General features: G+C 38.5%; 1 protein-coding gene across 1 annotated transcript in view; it reads right to left on the minus strand.

The window, feature by feature from the left end:
- Window positions 1-19,775, minus strand: part of LOC124712225 (SANT and BTB domain regulator of class switch recombination-like) — a 138,350-nt gene that overhangs the window by 91,156 nt on the left and 27,419 nt on the right. Inside the window, exon 5 of the mRNA XM_047242519.1 lies at window positions 826-1,092. Within this exon, the coding sequence (XP_047098475.1) occupies window positions 826-1,092 (267 nt within the window). The remainder of the gene's footprint in view (window positions 1-825; window positions 1,093-19,775) is intronic.

Consider the following 19,775-nt stretch of genomic DNA (forward strand, 5'->3'; position numbering starts at 1 on the left):
CTTTGAGTCAGGGGAGACTCACTGAATGAGATCAGAAGAAAATAATGATTTGCCTATCCATATTATATTTTGAAACAATTATTACTTTTGTTGATTTGTATTAAAATAGTGTGCTATATCAACCCAAACATTTATTCAGTGGTTCACCTCAACTGGGTGTCAGAACTAAACATTAAAAAAAAAAGTAATATATTGCAATAGCATTGCTGATTTTGTGAAACATCAGTGTTAACTTAAAGATCATCTATGAAATTTCTGCATTAATTCCCCAATGTCATGTACCTGTACTCTGAATAATCTGTATGTGGATGCTAAATAAATATAATACATTATGATCAAGAGATACGTTACTGCATCCACAACACAATAAAGATAAAACTGTATACACTTGTAACATATGATATGAAAAATTGTAAGTTGGTAATTGTGTATATTTTATCAATATACACATTTAGATGACATCCATACAATGCATATTGTCTATGGATGGATGAATAAATAAACAGAAATTTCTGTGTTCTTGTTTTCCCCATGTGCGACCCATATTATTCCTGTCAGTGTTCATATCTTCCTACTGATGTCTTTCCAAAATATCACCTGGCATGCCTCAAATGCTATAATTAATATATTCTTCTAATTTGCTCCTTTTACGCATTTAACTTTACCTCCCATTATTTTCTTTAAGAACATTTCTCATGTGTTTCCATCTAGTATTTCTTGAAATTGCTTGTCTTTTAATATACATGCAGGTGCTGACAGTAAGCTGTACATAAAAATGAATATGAATTTTTATGTCGTACTGCAACTGCTAAGACTGTTATTCACCTTATATGTTTGCTGCTGATGTTTCCATATATGTCTATCAGCATATTTGCAGGTTGGCAAGGAATGTGGGAAGCAATCTGCCGTACAATTAACTTGCCACAGTCTGCACATTTGTACAAGTGTGCTAGACTGGCATAGTGACCACGTGCAATTTCAGGAGTTGGTTCTGCCAGTGATGCTATCAGTTTACTGTACAGTCGACTCTGCACTTTATCCTTGCGATCACGCAATGCTTCAACTTCTGAGTTTGAGAAAAGACCAGCAAGCCTGTAAAATCAATTAACATTTGATTTAAAGTAACTAAAAAAAGTCACAAAGAACATATATACCATCTCAAACTTCCTCTCTTCCTTTAACATATGGTGTGCTTGCACAAACATGGGAGAAACAGAAAAAGAGAACAAATGAAAGGGGCACAAGGAAGAAGAATAATTTTTACAGCTTATTATTACATAATGGCAGTAATATCACAGTGTCTTTTCCTGTACTCCCTACTGTGGAAAACAAAGTGGGGGGGGGGGGGGGGGGGGGGGGGGGGGCATGCTACTGACATTAGAACCCAGTTAACTGAAAAGCTCATAACATTGTGTTTGGAAGTCAGAATACTGATATATCTCATAGAAATAAGCAAAAAGAAGAAATCATATCTCTACCTGCTGTATTAAAGATATACAGCTGCTTTAAAAGTTGGAGAAAATCAATAATACATAGACATCCTCAATTTATCTCTAGCCATTTTATCATAAAATATATCAGGGCACGTCCTTTATGTTAAATATAACAAATACTGTTGATAAAACACTGTACTTTTTTATCTTGAAATTTGTAGAGTAGAACTATTCGATATCAATTAATTTTACTATTCATTGTTAAAGAAGTTGTTGCAATGTTTCTCAGGAATTAAAAACAGTTTTCCTTCAAGTAGTTTCAAAAGTGTTTTACCTGTCACTAACCTGACCATGCTAATGTTCCTTATTCTAAAACTTAAGAAAGAAAAAGCTCTAAACATGGGCATCCAAACTGCAAAAAGGAATATCTGAGGAATGTTTAATGACAAAGAGTTTCTTTTCTAAATCTGTACAACAATGAGTGTAATCAAGTTATGAAGATTGAATTTTCAGAGACTCCCATCAATAGCAATTGCATACTGTAAACAAAAAAAGAAATGAGGTGCCACATTTCCCAGTGTTTCTGTGACTTTGTCTGAAAGCTTGAAGGACTTTATAAAGTTTATACAGTGCTACTAAATGCCTATACAAGATGAAATAAGGTGGATTTAACTGTAGTTGTCCTTTCATCACACAATGTGTTTGAAGAAATTAAGATAGTGTATCATTCACGTGAAACAAGCAAATGCATTAATTATTGTTGAGTGTGTATCTGTTTATAGCCTTAACTGTGTGGTGTACCACATTTTCAAAGCATTTTCTATCAACAGCTGTGACATGTAATTGCTAACTATCTGCATAATTAAGTTCTGGGGCATGAGGTATCAAGAGGACAGTAACCATTATGGATACCTGAACTGCTCTGAATGACTTGTCATTAGAAGCAACTTTCTTTCTGTCTCCTGGTATTTCCGTGTGTGAAATTAGTCCATCATTATTTATATTTATATTAGCTGTACCCAGCCCCACTTTGTTTTGGCTCACTCTGCTTAAATGGAAAAGAAGGAAAAGTGAAAGCACTTGTTCGTAATACATGTGGGAATTGGATATATGTCCTAATCTCCTTCTCTCCAGGCTCTGTCCATCTCCCCTTCCCCCTTCCTTTGGCCATCTCCTCCTCCTGCCCCCTCTCTCAGTCTATCTTCTCCTTCCTGTTATCACAGAGTTATATGTTACACTACAGCTTCTTCCACATAGGCAAATGATGTCATCGCCACTGTCAAACATTAACCAAACAGTAAATACTTGAAGTTCAAAACTAGCTTGGCCAAAAGCTTATTTTGTAATAGTCTTTTTGTTGTGCCTATCTGCAACTCAGCATCTCTGTTATATGGTGAGTAGCAACTATCCTTTAATAATATTGTTACAATCCATCCTGGGTTTTCCATTGTTTTAAAACTAGTTTTAAGCTTCTTAATTAAAATATCAATAGCTTGTATATATTTGGTACATAATCAATGCTGAAATTGTTTCTCATTTATAATAAATACACATATTCATGTTTTTTACATGGGGAATGACCCACAATTAATTATAAACTACTAGTCATAGGCTTATATTTGCTTTAACATCACTTTGGTTAAGTTTCTTAACATTTCTACAAGATAATTAGTCTTTTACTATGAATATGGGACCCTGGATAACAAATAATATTATCCATATAAATCATTAAACAGTTTTCTACAATATTTCTTTGTTTTTGTTCTCGAGATACTCATTACTAGGACCTACAGTCCATTGGCCGTTTAATCTAATCATTCAATAATATCAGAAAAAGGACAGATTGCTACTCACTGTAAAGATGGCAAACTGAGACAGACATGATTGAGTAATGCAAAAGGTAACTGTATACAAACAAACGTGGTGTGACTATATTGCTGATCTAATTGAGAACTAGGCAATATTGGGTAACGTTTATATTGTGCAATTCATGGCACTGCAGTTAGGAAATGAAAGCTGAACAGAAAGAGCAATGTTTTAGTGAGGTCATTGGACCTATATGTTACCTGAAAACTTTTTTTTTGTATTCTGAGGAATTATGAGCTTAAAGTGGTAATACTGGAATGAAGAACAATAATTTTGTTGATTGACTGATAACTGTGGCACTAAAGTGATGTGAATATTCTGACAGGTCCAACATTTGGTAACATTTTGTGAGGATTTAATTTTCTAGTTGAATGAGAGTAGTGCTCAGAGTTGAGCAGAGAACTGGGGCGATGACTTGATACAATTTCCATCCCCTTAACTTTGATTTGAATAGTAAATAAGTTATGTGATGGTGACTAATTTTTTTAATAACATAATGAGTAGTAAAGCTATGCTACTGCACATCTTGAGTTTTTACTAGAGGTAATGCACATCTTGAGTTTTTGCTATTTTGCAAGTGGAAAAGAGATCCAGATCTTTCAAGTTTAACCAGTTTCAGACAATTATGACTTAGAGTAATGTATTATGATGTAATGTGCACCTGAATTTAAAACTTTACTAATCCACTCCTTTCATACTATAGTAACTTTTAGTGCTAATTATTGTAATATTACAAGAACTATGTAATGTATACATATTTATGGAGTAATGACTGTTGTTTTTTGTGTTAAAAATGTTTTTAGACTTAAGTTAGGATTAAAAGTAAGTGTAGTGAAGTAGGGTATTTTGTCTCATTTTTTCATGTACTGTGGCGAAGGAGAACCATCTCCAAGGAAACAAATTGAGGTGCATTTCGTAACTAACTGCCACTTGGACCCATTGAAGGTGTGGACAGTTTGGTGAGAGGAAAAAGTGAAAGCACTTGTGAAAACTACTAAAGATTGAGCAAGTCAAATTTTCTGTCTATTGCAACCCATTAGGATTTATTGTGTTTAGCGAGACAGGACTTGTGCAAAGTGATATATATTGTACAGTGTAATCTTTGCTTAACAAAAAAGGACTTCACTTATGATGAAGATGCCTAATTTTTTGTTAAAAGTATAACTTGTGGATATTTTGTGATATTGAAAACAATACACAGCATGTAATTATTTTAGATGGGGATTTTCGTACGGCCAGTTCACAAAAGTATAAACTTGAAAAACATATATACTGTAGTTTTTGATAAGATTTCCTGCATAATATTTTTTTGTGTGTATATTGTTAAACCCAATTTATGGCGGCACTTGTGTTCATTGAATTGTCCATTTAGCTATTAGCAATATCTATCTGGTCAATCCAATGAGGGGTTGATGTGATGAAGCAAGCTGGGATAATTTTAATTCCCCTCTAGTTTTTCCATCTCCCTCCTTAAATTTGTTTTGTTACATTTAACTAATTACCATTAACGTACATGAATGCAATTTGCATTTTAAATAAAAGAGAAAGATTGGCCCTTAGTTTTAAAGAATATAACACCAGATATAATTTTGTGCTCAGTTTTATGTATGTAATTGATTTCCTAATTTATTTTGACTATTCCTAGTTAGTATCTTTTGTTACAGTGTGAAATCAGTGATTGTTTTGTAACTTAAATTCTATCGTTGATGTATAAACAAATATAAATTCTCAAATAATTGTAAACACCTGGAAGACGAAATGCTGGTAATATTAAAGTATGTATTTGGCTCTATTCAAAAACATGTTAGCAAAGCCAGCCCTTAATTAATTCCAAAGTAATTAACAGTTTTGCCAAAAGTATTGTTTTCATACTCATATTTGTTAATTTCATGATTTAAACAAATAATTTTGCCCAACTCTTGCAGTAGAAGAAACTGTTAAACAGATGCATTTTTTGATGTATTCAGTTAATTTAATGAGTTAAGTTTTAATAGCAATTTCTGTAAGGTTAAGTTTTAATAGCAATTTCTGTAAGTTTAACTTTAAACAATGTGCAGTTTCAGTACCTATTATTTTGATGATATATAAGGATGGCCAACTTCGGACGAATAACCTGTGCTGGTTTGAACAACAACAATGCTTCCACTTAACTGTGAAATAAGCGTTACACAATTAGGCCGTGTGTTAAAACAATGATTGTGTCTGCTCCATATGTACCTTTCTATTCTTCAAGAAGTGTGAACTTTGAGAATTAGGTTTTCACTGCTCGTAGATGTTCAACAAGAAACTATTGTAGCAGTATGTGGAGGTCTGCCTGCAAACTATTAATGAGGCTTATGGGAAGTTGAAGTTAGATATAGTGGGAATTAGTGAAGTTCGGTGGCAGGAGGAACAAGACTTCTGGTCAGGTGACTACAGGGTTATAAACACAAAATCAAATAGGGGTAATGCAGGAGTAGGTTTAATAATGAATAGGAAAATAGGAATGCGGGTAAGCTACTACAAACAGCATAGTGAACGCATTATTGTGGCCAAGATAGATACGAAGCCCACACCTACTACAGTAGTACAAGTTTATATGCCAACTAGCTCTGCAGATGACGAAGAAATTGAAGAAACGTATGATCAAATAAAAGAAATTATTCAGATTGTGAAGGGAGACGAAAATTTAATAGTCATGGGTGACTGGAATTCGAGTGTAGGAAAAGGGAGAGAAGGAAACATAGTAGGTGAATATGGATTGGGGGACAGAAATGAAAGAGGAAGCCGCCTGGTAGAATTTTGCACAGAGCACAACATAATCATAACTAACACTTGGTTTAAGAATCATGAAAGAAGGTTGTATACATGGAAGAACCCCGGAGATACTAAAAGGTATCAGATAGATTATATAATGGTAAGACAGAGATTTAGGAACCAGGTTTTAAATTGTAAGACATTTCCAGGGGCAGATGTGGACTCTGACCACAATCTATTGGTTATGACCTGTAGATTAAAACTGAAGAAACTGCAAAAAGGTGGGAATTTAAGGAGATGGGACCTGGATAAACTAAAAGAACCAGAGGTTGTACAGAGATTCAGGGAGAGCATAAGGGAGCAATTGACAGGAATGGGGGAAATAAATACAGTAGAAGAAGAATGGGTAGCTTTGAGGGATGAAGTAGTGAAGGCAGCAGAGGATCAAGTAGGTATAAAGACGAGGGCTAGTAGAAATCCTTGGGTAACAGAAGAAATATTGAATTTAATTGATGAAAGGAGAAAATATAAAAATGCAGTAAGTGAAACAGGCAAAAAGGAATACAAACGTCTCAAAAATGAGATCGACAGGAAGTGCAAAATGGCTAAGCAGGAATGGCTAGAGGGCAAATGTAAGGATGTAGAGGCCTATCTCACTAGGGGTAAGATAGATACCGCCTACAGGAAAATTAAAGAGACCTTTGGAGATAAGAGAACGACTTGTATGAATATCAAGAGTTCAGATGGAAACCCAGTTCTAAGCAAAGAAGGGAAAGCAGAAAGGTGGAAGGAGTATATAGAGGGTCTATACAAGGGCGATGTACTTGAGGACAATATTATGGAAATGGAAAAGGATGTAGATGAAGATGAAATTGGAGATACGATACTGCGTGAAGAGTTTGACAGAGCACTGAAAGACCTGAGTCGAAACAAGGCCCCCGGAGTAGACAATATTCCATTGGAACTACTGACGGCCGTGGGAGAGCCAGTCCTGACAAAACTCTACCATCTGGTGAGCAAGATGTATGAAACAGGCGAAATACCCTCAGACTTCAAGAAGAATATAATAATTCCAATCCCAAAGAAAGCAGGTGTTGACAGATGTGAAAATTACCGAACTATCAGCTTAATAAGTCACAGCTGCAAAATACTAACACGAATTCTTTACAGACGAATGGAAAAACTAGTAGAAGCCAACCTCGGGGAAGATCAGTTTGGATTCCGTAGAAACACTGGAACACGTGAGGCAATACTGACCTTACGACTTATCTTAGAAGAAAGATTAAGGAAAGGCAAACCTACGTTTCTAGCATTTGTAGACTTAGAGAAAGCTTTTGACAATGTTGACTGGAATACTCTCTTTCAAATTCTAAAGGTGGCAGGGGTAAAATACAGGGAGCGAAAGGCTATTTACAATTTGTACAGAAACCAGATGGCAGTTATAAGAGTCGAAGGACATGAAAGGGAAGCAGTGGTTGGGAAGGGAGTAAGACAGGGTTGTAGCCTGTCCCCGATGTTGTTCAATCTGTATATTGAGCAAGCAGTAAAGGAAACAAAAGAAAAATTCGGAGTAGGTATTAAAATTCATGGAGAAGAAATAAAAACTTTGAGGTTCGCCGATGACATTGTAATTCTGTCAGAGACAGCAAAGGACTTGGAAGAGCAGTTGAATGGAATGGACAGTGTCTTGAAAGGAGGATATAAGATGAACATCAACAAAAGCAAAACAAGGATAATGGAATGTAGTCTAATTAAGTCGGGTGATGCTGAGGGAATTAGATTAGGAAATGAGGCACTTAAAGTAGTAAAGGAGTTTTGCTATTTGGGAAGCAAAATAACTGATGATGGTCGAAGTAGAGAGGATATAAAATGTAGGCTGGCAATGGCAAGGAAAGCGTTTCTGAAGAAGAGAAATTTGTTAACATCCAGTATTGATTTAAGTGTCAGGATGTCATTTCTGAAAGTATTCGTATGGAGTGTAGCCATGTATGGAAGTGAAACATGGACGATAAATAGTTTGGACAAGAAGAGAATAGAAGCTTTCGAAATGTGGTGCTACAGAAGAATGCTGAAGATTAGATGGGTAGATCACATAACTAATGAGGAAGTATTGAATAGGATTGGGGAGAAGAGAAGTTTGTGGCACAACTTGACCAGAAGAAGGGATCGGTTGGTAGGACATGTTCTGAGGCATCAAGGGATCACCAATTTAGTATTGGAGGGCAGCGTGGAGGGTAAAAATCGTAGGGGGAGACCAAGAGATGAATACACTAAGCAGATTCAGAAGGATGTAGGTTGCAGTAGGTATTGGGAGATGAAAAAGCTTGCACAGGATAGAGTAGCATGGAGAGCTGCATCAAACCAGTCTCAGGACTGAAGACCACAACAACATGGGAAGTTAAACAATAGTGCACTGGCCATATATTAATTGCGTATATGGGGGGTTGTGAAAAGTGAAAGTAAAAGACAGTGAAATGCAACTGTGCATCTGTTGGCTACTTTATTTGCTGTGGTCAGTGTCGGAATCCACAACCCATTTTTCAGCCAGTGTAGCAACACAGTATGTCGACACCAAAAACAACCAACAAAATAAATAAAGCAGGTGGGACCACTACACAGTGTCTGGAACATGCTGTCCATCTCAGTGTTAACATGACTTACAGCACTGTTTACACAGGACCAACCACAGTGCTGAAAGACCTCCACAAACCCCACATTTGTGTGTCTAGTTTCTGCTCCTATTTTATCCAGGTCACTCCTAATACTATATCTTTGATTCATAGCCAGGCTCTTTCCTGCTCTCCCAACTATAGTTACCTGATCTTCCTTCTCAAAGTCCCTGCATAGCTGACCTCAGTTTTTGTTACCTGGCTAAGGCTAGCACCTGGTTTCACAAAACCTGTGACTTGGTACCGTGCGCCTAATTTCTCCTGAAGCAGCTGGCCTACACCCCTCTCATGACTGCTAATCTAGAAGCAGAATTCTTCTTTTCCTATTCTGATTTGATTCTGAACTGTCTTTTTTCTGTATGCTAATATTCTGCATCAACCTACATTCAACTACATCTGGATGACACAGACACTGTTGATAGCAGTGACAGACCACCAAAACACTGCACCCAACATGTGCAGCAATCTGTTGATATGTCCATCCAGCTTCATGCAGGCACAGCACAATCCCATTCAAATGGCTGAAGCTTTTCAACAGGAGCACATACCTGGACTGGAAATGGGGCACAGCTCAACCCCTGAATGAATGTTGCAAACTATGTTCACCCTAATCTCAGCACAGTTACCAGCTGGAGAGTGAAAATAGAGGGTTCAAAGACAGGCTTACTGAGCACAGTATGATCGCTAATGACTGTAATAAATGAATCAACCTCTCACAGTATGCACATATTACACTCTGGTGCCAAAGAACACAGTCCTTGAGGGTGTTGCTTTTTTTCCCTGGTAGAGGAGATTTGGCCTTCAAAAGTGAAAATTTGGGGATCAGGATGTGGTTGGCTAGGAGGAATAAGAAAGATATTGTGGGTTGGCTATGAGGAGTGCATAATGAAAGGTAGTCTTCCATGGCTGCAAAGCCACTGGAATGTGGGATGATGTACAAGGATGTCACACCCACAGTGATGAACAAGGAGTCTGGTGGTAACAGTACAGGAACTGTGGAAAGGCAGTGAAGAAAGTGAGCAGTATCTTGAATGTAGAGTAGGAGTTCAGGGACAATAGTTTGCAGGTGTTGATCAACAAAGGCAGAGATTCATTCTCTGGGAACATTGTACCCAGCCACAATGGGAGGACCAGTAGGGAGAACTGTGGTATTGGGATTGCGGAGTAAGTAAAAGGGAAGACTGTGGGAGGCTGCTGGTGAGAGGGTTTCAGGTGTCAGGTTTCAGTATGGATATAAGGCCTCAAAAAGCTGCTGGAGGTCATGTTGGACTTCTATGGTGGGATCATGGTTGTAAATTTGTATGCAGAGGTGTTGTAAAGTTGACATAGAAGTTGACAGCAGGTAGGAAAGTTGATAGAGTCTATGATTTATGACCACTGTGGCAAGAACTTTGTTAGTGGGAAGGAGGATAAGGTCTGGATCTGTTTTCAGATTATGGATAGTTGTGTCTTTGATAGGCATGATATTGGACTCACTGGAGAGGGATTTAGGAAAGGAGGTGAGGCCATATTAAAAGTGAGGAATTCCCAAAAAGTTACCTGGAGGTGACTACGTGGAAGGGGAGAAGGATCATGGTTTGAGAGAGGTTGAAAGTGTTTTAAACAAGGTTCTATGTGGTACTCTGGTTTGTTGTCAGTGGGGTGTATGTTGAAAAAATGTTTCCACAGTAGAGAATGAGTAAAGAAAAGAAGGCCTTTACATTCCAGCATGGCTCAACCTAGGTTTTGGACTAAAGGTGAGACCTTTAGAAAGTACTGAGGCTTATGAAGGGGTCAGAGTTTCTGCAGAAAGGATGATGAGAGTGTTACAGGATGGGTGTTGAGGAGTATTGTATTTCACAGAAAGAGAATGAAGTCTTTGGGGATGTGAAAGGTGGAATAAGAATTGTCAGGGAGCAACGGGGGTTGACTGGGGGGGGGGGGGGGGGGGAGGAGTTTGAATCACAGTGGTAGGCTCTTCGTGGGCTACACGTAATCCCATGATGGAGTACGACAGATCAGGTGTGACAGCATCCTCAGATGGCGCTGGTAATGCTGTTCCAGTGATTGAAGGGCAAGAGTTTCAACTGCAGTAATACCGTTCAGAAAGTTGTGGCCCAGTACAAAAGGACTTTGTGAAAGGAATATAGACTGTTAAGTATAGTTTGAGCTGGGTTCTATGGTTATGAGAGTCAGAACTGGTGAGGGTGATGGACTGATGGAACTGGGAAAAGTTAAGGTTCTGATGGTAGGATGGGTGACAGCCTGAGATGTCAGTTTTAATGGTGGGCCCATTAGGTGGAGTATCATGTGCCAGAGAAGACTTCTTGACTGAGGTTGTGTGACTGAAGTTTTGCTAGGGCAAAGAAGAATATGAGGAATCTGCAGAGGTAGAATTAGTAGGAATTCGTGGCTGAATGGTTGGGAGGCAAAACAAGTGACTGAAAAAAATAGGTAAAACATAGTCAAAAAAGAGATTAAAACAGCTGAAAATAAATAGGTAAAAATTAATGTCAAATGTTATAATAGACATTAATGGTAGATACTACAGGTTTTCATTTTAACTGAAGACATTGAAATATCTCAAAAACTACATACAACATCAAAAAAACTATGTTTGCAGTTTATTTGTTTCAGAGGTGACATTCAGTGATACCGTACTCAACCCAGCACTGCACCCGGTGTGTGGGTGGCAGAGTGCAACTTTGAAATCTTCAAAGGGAACCTATGCTTTTTATTGCAGATTATGATTCTATGGTAAAATCTACACTTGTTTTGTCTGAAGCATTTTCTTCATTTCACCACAGATGGTGCTGTAATCCAAGGAATACAAATGGGTACACAACCTAATTTGACTAGCTACTCAATGGCCCTTGAATATCCAATAGCATGTGGATCCCAACATCCATGCTGTGAGGGTAGGACAGGCCAGTCTTCCATAACTTCTAATTTAAAACCCCCTTCACAATGTTGTATCCTCCGGTATATAAAACAGGGGACTACTTGACACACCACTGTGGCCATGTAACAAACTATGATGTATTGTAACAGGCAGTACACTGCGACCTGAGCTTGTGTATCAAGCAGATATAGAACATATAGAAGCTCTAAACATTAGAATACTTGCACAGTGTTCATTGCCTCCACATCTACCTATTATTTGGAGAACAGATATGCAAGTGGACTATAAATGTTGCTGTCACAGAAGAAAAAACTGAAATGGTCCTGATTTATGGAGAACATAGACGAAATGTTAAAGCTGCTGTTGCCTTCTATGCCAAGCCCTTTCCAGAGAAAGCTCACTCTCATTCATTCTTTTACAATGTTGTGAATGCCTTTATGTCTGATGGCAGCGTACAGACCGGTAAAAGGAAATGAAGTAAATGTGTTACAGGAAAAGCTAATGAAATAACTGTACTAGTGGCAGTGGTCCATATTTTATAGATGGCATGTTGGAAATGGAAATGCCGTGTGGCTAGGGCCTCCTGTTGGGTAGACCATTTGCCCGGTGCAAGTCTTTTGAGTTGTCACCACTTTGGCGACTTGCGTGTTGATGGGGATGAAATGATGATGATAAGGACAACACAACACCCAGTCCCTGAGCGGAGAAAAATTTCTGACCCAGCTGGGAATCAAACCTGGGGTGTTAGGTATGACATTCCATTGCACTGACCACTCAGCTGCCAGGGGTGGACAATGGCATGTTAAATGGAAGCAAATATTGAATTTTTTTGAACAGGAACTACTGGTGCTACTGCAGGGTTTTGCCCTGGACATTTGACTATGTATGTGATTTCAACAAGGCTGTTGCCCAGTACATTATGCAATTGAAACATGGGAGGTATTTGACCATGTTTACACTGGTCAGTGGATTGGCAGGGGTGGCCCTATTAATTGCCCTACTGGGTCACTGGATTTATTTCTGAGAGTGTATCTAAAAGATAAGGTGAACCAGGAAATGCCAACAGGCCATGAATACATGGTTGACCACATCAGAAAGACCAGTGCTGGCATTCCCACTGATATGTTTCTGTCCTGTGTACAGTCATTTGAAAAGCAGATCACCTATGTGTATTAAAGTTGGTGGTACTATATTTGAAGATTTACTCTAGTTGGAAAAGTAGAATAACTTTTGCCTCGACCCACAGCACAGTGACTTGTCAAGTAGTCGCTTGTTCAATATGCTGGAGGAATACAACATTGTGAAAGGGGTTTCCAATTATAAGTTACCAGATGCTGGCCTATCATACCCTCACAGCATGGAGTGGAGTCGCACGTGCCACTGGATATCCAAGGGCCATTGAGTAGCGTGTCATAAATGATGATTGTGTACCCATTTCTATTCATCTGATCACAGCACCATCTGTGGCAACACGAAGAAAATGCTTCAGACAAAAGATATGTAGATTTTGCCATAGAATCATTATCTGCAATAAAAAATGGGGGTGGGGCCTATGAAGATTTCAAAGTTCCCCTCCATACCAATCCTCCCGCCACCCATGCACAAGGTAGGATATGAGGTCAAATGTGGTATCATTGGATGTCCCTCTCTGAGACAAACAAATTGGAACAATAACTTTTTTGATCTGATGTGTGGTTTTTTAGATATTTCAGTGTCTTCATTTAAAGTGAACACCTTGTATATAGAGACCTCACTCTTAAAGGACTTACATCCATCCTAAAAGCTGACACTTGAATCCATCTCCCTCCTCCTACCCCTCCTCAAGGCCTTACATACATCATAAAAGCTGACACCTGAATCCATCTCCCTCCTCATAACACCAACACCTCACACTCATATCTTTTATCTACTCCACAAACCCAAACCCAAAGGTCTCCCTACTGATTATCGCATTGTGGCTAGGTACACTGCTCACACACAATGAACCTGTGCCTTTGTTGAACAACAGCTGAAAACTATTGTCCATAACATGTCATCCTGTACTCAAAAAACTGCTCACTTCCTTCACTGCCTTCCCACCGATCCCATCCCATTACATCTAGGCTCCTTGTTAGTCACTGTGGGTATGACCTCGTTATACAAAAGTTTCCCACATGCCCATGGCCTTGCGGCCATGGACACCAACTTTTCCCAACATCCTCCTGATACCAAACCCACCTTCTTTTTCCTAATCTTACTGACCCACAATTTTTCACTTTTAAAGGCCAAATCCATAAACAAATCTGTGTTACTGCCATGGGTACTCTCATGGCACCACCCTATGTCAACTTATTTATGGGCTAACTGAAGGATCATTCCTATCCAGTCAATGCCTAAAACCCTGTCTGGTTCAGACTGATGATATTTTCATCACCTGAAACCATGATGGGGACAACCTTTTCTCTTTCCTCCATAACCTCAACACCTACTCCCAAATCCGCTTAATCTGGCCACTGTCAGCTCAACAAGATATCTTTCTAGAAGCTGATCTCCACCTCAAAGATGGTTCCATAAATACATCTGTTCATATCAGTGCACCTACCACTAGTAATAGCTCCACTTTTATAGCTGACACCCATTTAATGTCAGGAAGTCTCTTCCTTACATCTCACCACCCATGGATCCCACATATGCAGTGGAAAGCAGGAGCTGTCAAAATATACCAATAACTTTACCATAATTTCTATTGACAGACAGTATCCTATCCAGCTCATCCATAAACAGATCTCCTGTGCCATCTCTCACACTGACACAAGTAAACCCGTCACTGATCAACACCCCTCTGATCACCCACTATCACTCTGGTCTTGAAAAAATCAATCACATCCTTCAACAGGGCTTTGACTACTGCGTGTTGTGCCCTGAGAGGAGGGATATTGTTACCAAAATCCTACAGACATCACCTAACGTACAGAATACTGTTTTCCATCCCCGTTCCAATCCTGCTCCCAACCCTGCACCCTATGGGTCATTGCCTTATGGTCTACCCAGATGCAAGACCTGTCCCTTATGCCCATCTATTCACAGGCATTTCCTACCCTATGAAAGGAAGGGTGATGTGTAGAAGCATGTCATATATCACCCATGCTGCAATTACTGTCCAACATACTATGTGTCCATGCCAAGTAACCAACTGTCTAATCACATGAATGGTTGTCACCACACTGTGGTTAAATGCAAACATGAGCATCCGGTTGCTGAACAAGCTGCACACCAGACAAATGACTTCAACAGCTGCTTCACTATAGCTATTTGGATACTACCTGCCAGCATTATTTTCTCTGAACGATGCAGGGGGAAACTGTCTCTACAGCACAATCCTCCTGGGCATCATCTCTGCTAACCTTTTTCCCTCTGCCTCATCTTACTTTTCTGGTTCTCTCTTCTGTCCATACCACTCATTTCCCAACCAGATTGTGTATCTCCTACCACTCTTCTTGCCCCTGTCACCCATAGTCTCTCTCTCTCTCTCTCTCTCTCTCTCTCTCTCTCTCTCTCTCTCTCTCTCTCCCCTCCCTTCCCTCTGCCTCTCACTTCCCCACTCTCTCTCCCTCTTCCACCCATCTCTCTTCCCTTTCCCTCCCCCTCTCTCTTCTGCAGCTGCTGAGTCATCTGTCAAAAAACGGGTACTGATGCCCGCGCAGTTGAGAGCCCCACAAAACCAAACATCATCATCATCATCATCCTCATCTGTCAAAAGACTTGCCAGCCATAACCCTGCTACACCCTGCTGACCAAGTGCATCCTTCCCTACTACTCTGCCACCCCCAACAACTGAGGTAACTGCACTCAGTAATCAATAATCAACAGTCAATCTTGACTCTGCCGTGTGTGTGTGTGTGTGTGTGTGTGTGTGTGTGTGTGTGTGTGTGTGTGCGTGTGTGTGTGTGTTCAGAGGATATCAATGACTATAAATCTCAAAAGGCATCATGCCTAAAATAATACTAATTACCAAACAAAATATAATCTATTTGTTTGAGGGGCACTATAATTAATGCCATTTCTGAAAACAAATTTGTTCTATTAAAGATTAGTGGGCCTGTATGCCCACACAGTAGCACTTTACTGGTTGATGTTGGAGCCAACATCTTGCTCCAGCAGTAACATCCCCATCATCCACATATCCCATGGGGCACATCCTTCTTTGGACCAAACAGGTGGAAGTTGGAAGGTATGAGATCTGAGCTGTAGAGTGGATGAAGAAGAACGGGCCAATGAAGTTTTTGTGAGCTCCTCTTGGGTGTACAGACTTGTGTGAGGCCTTCTGTTGTCACAGAGAAGGAGAAGTTCATTTGCACTTTTGTTTTGAAGAACACACTGAAATAATTTCTTCATTTTCCTGAGGGTAGCACAATACACTTAAGAGTTGGTCGTTGTGCCATCAGGGAGGACATCAAACAGAACAACCCCTTCAGAGTCTCAGAAGACCATCGCCATAACTTAACTGACTGAGGGTGCAGCTTTGAACTTTTTCTTTGGAGGTGTGGCATCATTCCACAAACTGCTGTTCTGTTTCTGTTTAAAAGTGATGAATCTATTTTCATCATCTGTGACAATGTTTGACAAAAAAATATCATAATCAGCCTCGTAACATGCAAGCAATTCCACACAGATCATCCTTCATGGTTCTTTATGGTCTTGTAGGTGATCAGAAACCCCAGTGGGCACACACTTTTGAGCACCCCAATTGGTGGATGAGTGTGTCAGCACTAACAACAGTGACATCCAGTAGTGCAGCAAGTTGTTTGATTGTGATCCATCGAGCAGCTCTAATGAGAGTGTCTGCACATTCGAACATTGCAGGAGACACAGCTGTGGGTGGCTGGCCAGTAAACAGGAGATCGAATAGGTTAGCACCACCTAGTTGCAATGATGACAGGTGCCTCGCCCACTCTGCTTTTGTTCATTGCCAGGTCTCCGTAGACATTCTGCAGGTGCCTACTGCAGGTGCCCATGAATATCAGCAACACTCTGCTTTTCCACCAAAAGAAACTCAGTGACAGCTCTTTGCTTACAACATACCTCCATTATGAATGCTATTTTGAAGGCTACATGTAGTGCTTACATTTATAGGAAATTCTTGAAACTATAGAGGCTGAAGCAGGAATATTTCACAATGTCCAACAACAAATTCTTCTTTTTCCAACAAAAACTGAGGAAAAAAATGTGTTGCATTACTTATTGAGCACCCTTGTAAATGAATTTGGATAGTCATGAACAAAATCTTGAATTAAATATCAGTGCTTTCTATTTTTTTAATAGAAAAGTCTCTCTTCTGAAAAACAGTTCTTCTTTATACGTTCAGACAATTTTACACATATCTGAAGTGTTACACAATTTACATAAACATTTACTTTTTTCTTGTCGTTATAAACGAATAAACTGTATTGTAGAAAATTTCCTTCAAAAAGCAGCAAAAGTTTCAGATAAAATACTAGATGATGTGGCATTGCATAAGCAAATTCTGTTAGAAAGTATGAAAAGTCAGTAAAGGTAATATATCTAAATGAACATTGCCTTGAAACTGAAAATATCAATCTTCTCGACAAACTTCCAGGCTACAAACCAGCTATCAGCTTTGTAGGACTAACAAGTATGGGGGCTCTTGCATATTAGTTCATTTCTCAGTGAACTATGAAATCAGGCAGGATTTTAGCCATCTAAATGAAGAACTTACTTTTGAAAATTGTTGTATAGAACTTAAAGAGTATGACATGTTAATCATCAGTATATATTGTATTCCTTGGTACCTTATAAGCTCTGTGTTCTTAGATCAATTGGAAACTGTGTTGCACAAATTAAAAACTGAAAAACTGCTTAAGAAACTAGTTATAAGTGCTCACTTCAACACATATGCAATAACTGATGTCAAATTTACTTAAAAATTATAGAATCTAATACCCGCAAATGGACTAAATCTAAATTTTGACCGATGTCTAAGAGTTACAGCAACTGATTCCACATTCTTTGATAGTATTGTATGTAGTTTTAATTACAGCATCAAAGCAAAATGTATTTCAGATTTAGGAGTATCAGAACAGGGAGCACTATTTGCATAATTATCAAAATTAAATTTAGGTGGCACAACAAACAGATGTCAGAACTACAGCCAATACAATGTAGAAGTATTTATTAAAAAAACTAAACCTCACCATATAGTCAGTCAGCAAACACACTTCAACAAATGACAACTACAATAACTTTCCAACCAAATTCATGAGCATATTCGATGATTGCTTCCCTTTTGTAAAAGTATAGACTGAGTGACATAAAAGTAGATCATGGGTAACAAAAGTGTCTAGCATTAAGATGAGGAAACTGCATATGAAGGCAAATTAATCAAAATCCTGAATCTCTTAAATATGAAAGCACATAAAAAAACATTTGATGAAGTAGTTAAACTAGTAAAGCATACTGCAAACAATACATTCATTTTAAATGCAAAAAACAAATCCAAAGCTGTTTGGTCTGTTGTAATAAGTGAGGCTGGCAGTGAAATGGAGACAAAATGTCTCTCTAAACTAATGATAAATGGTAGGACAGTTACAGATCCTAGTGCCATATGTGAATCTGCCGATAATTTCTTCATTAGTTGTAACAAAATTGGTTACTGCTCACCACCAAGTACAATTCCTAGTATTGCAGAGAGAAATATTCAGATCTTGAATTTTCACATGTTTCAAGTTCTGATGTCATTAAAATCATAATGTCTTTAAAAAATCTAAGTCAGTGGGTTGGAATGAGGTTCTCAATAGAATAATAGAATCAGTATGTCATAGTCTTGCACATCCACTCTCCTTCATAATCAACCAGTCTTTTGAAGAGGGATGCTTTCCAAATTGGTTAAAATATGCTGATGTTATGTCAATTCATAAAAAGGGCAAACAAGATGAAATAGAAAACTACAGCCTTTCTCATTGCTGCCAACTTTTTCAAAAATATTTGAAATAGCTGCATGTGATCAAGTAGAAACTTATAATTCATCCAACAATATCAATTTACACAAGCAGTATGGCTTTAGGAAAGCTTGCAGCACAACCCATACAATAAATGATTTGGTTACAAAAGTTAGCCATTGTAACAATAATAGATTGTGTGTATCAGGCATTTTTTGTGATCTTACCAAAACATTCAACACTGTAAACCACGACCAGCTTCTTAAAAAAACTGTCCAGCTATGGTTTTCAAGGAAAATCTCTTAGTTGGATGTAATCATACTGGGAAAACAGAAAACAGAGGGACTTGTTAATAACAGTGGCAAGAAATTCCTTTCTGGCTGGAAACGCACACAATTAGGTGTCTCACAAGCCTCAATATTAGGGCCACTACTATTTTTGTATTACATCAGTGATATCCCAAACCAGATTGGATCAGATACCATCCTATATGCAGATGATTCAACAGCGAAAGTGTGCTGTAAAACTGATGAAGAATTAATCCGCCGTATTGAGCAGACACTTGGGGAAGCCATGGGTAAAAAATTTAATTTAAAATTATAAGTTTGCAAAAACAGAAATTGTTCATTTCACCACGAAACAATCAGTGTAGTGTATAAGTGAAATTAGCTATATGGACAAAAAATTGGACACTGCAAAATTCCTTGATGTGTTAATAAATAAAAATATGTTGTGGAGTGATCATGTAGACAGCATTCTTTATCTACTGAAAGGTCTTGTGTGTGTCATGAATGTTTTATCTAGTATCATTAATTTAGTAATTAAAAAAACTTTATATTACACGTTTTGTTTCAGAAGTTACGTATAGGATAATTTTCAGGGTCTGAAAAACTAATCTGCTCATAGCCTTCAGACTACACAAAAAGATCATCCAAGCTGTGGTGGGAGCTAAAAAGAATCAACAATGCAAACCTCTATTTGAAAAAATAGATCTAATGGCCAAATTGAAGAGATTCCCATTTTCACAATGAGAAACATAACACTTTCTCAGGACAACTGCTCCCAGCATCGGTATGAGACTAGACGTAGGGCAAGTTACATACTACCTACCCACAGAGTCAAACTATATGAAAAAACTTCACTCTACATGAGCGTGAAATATATGATGATGTGACTCACCAAACGAAAGCGCTGGCATGTCGATAGACACACAAACAAACACAAATATACACACAAAATTCTAGCTTTCGCAACG

This window comes from Schistocerca piceifrons, chromosome 8, assembly GCF_021461385.2.
Source record: "Schistocerca piceifrons isolate TAMUIC-IGC-003096 chromosome 8, iqSchPice1.1, whole genome shotgun sequence".
Taxonomy (NCBI): domain Eukaryota; kingdom Metazoa; phylum Arthropoda; class Insecta; order Orthoptera; family Acrididae; genus Schistocerca; species Schistocerca piceifrons.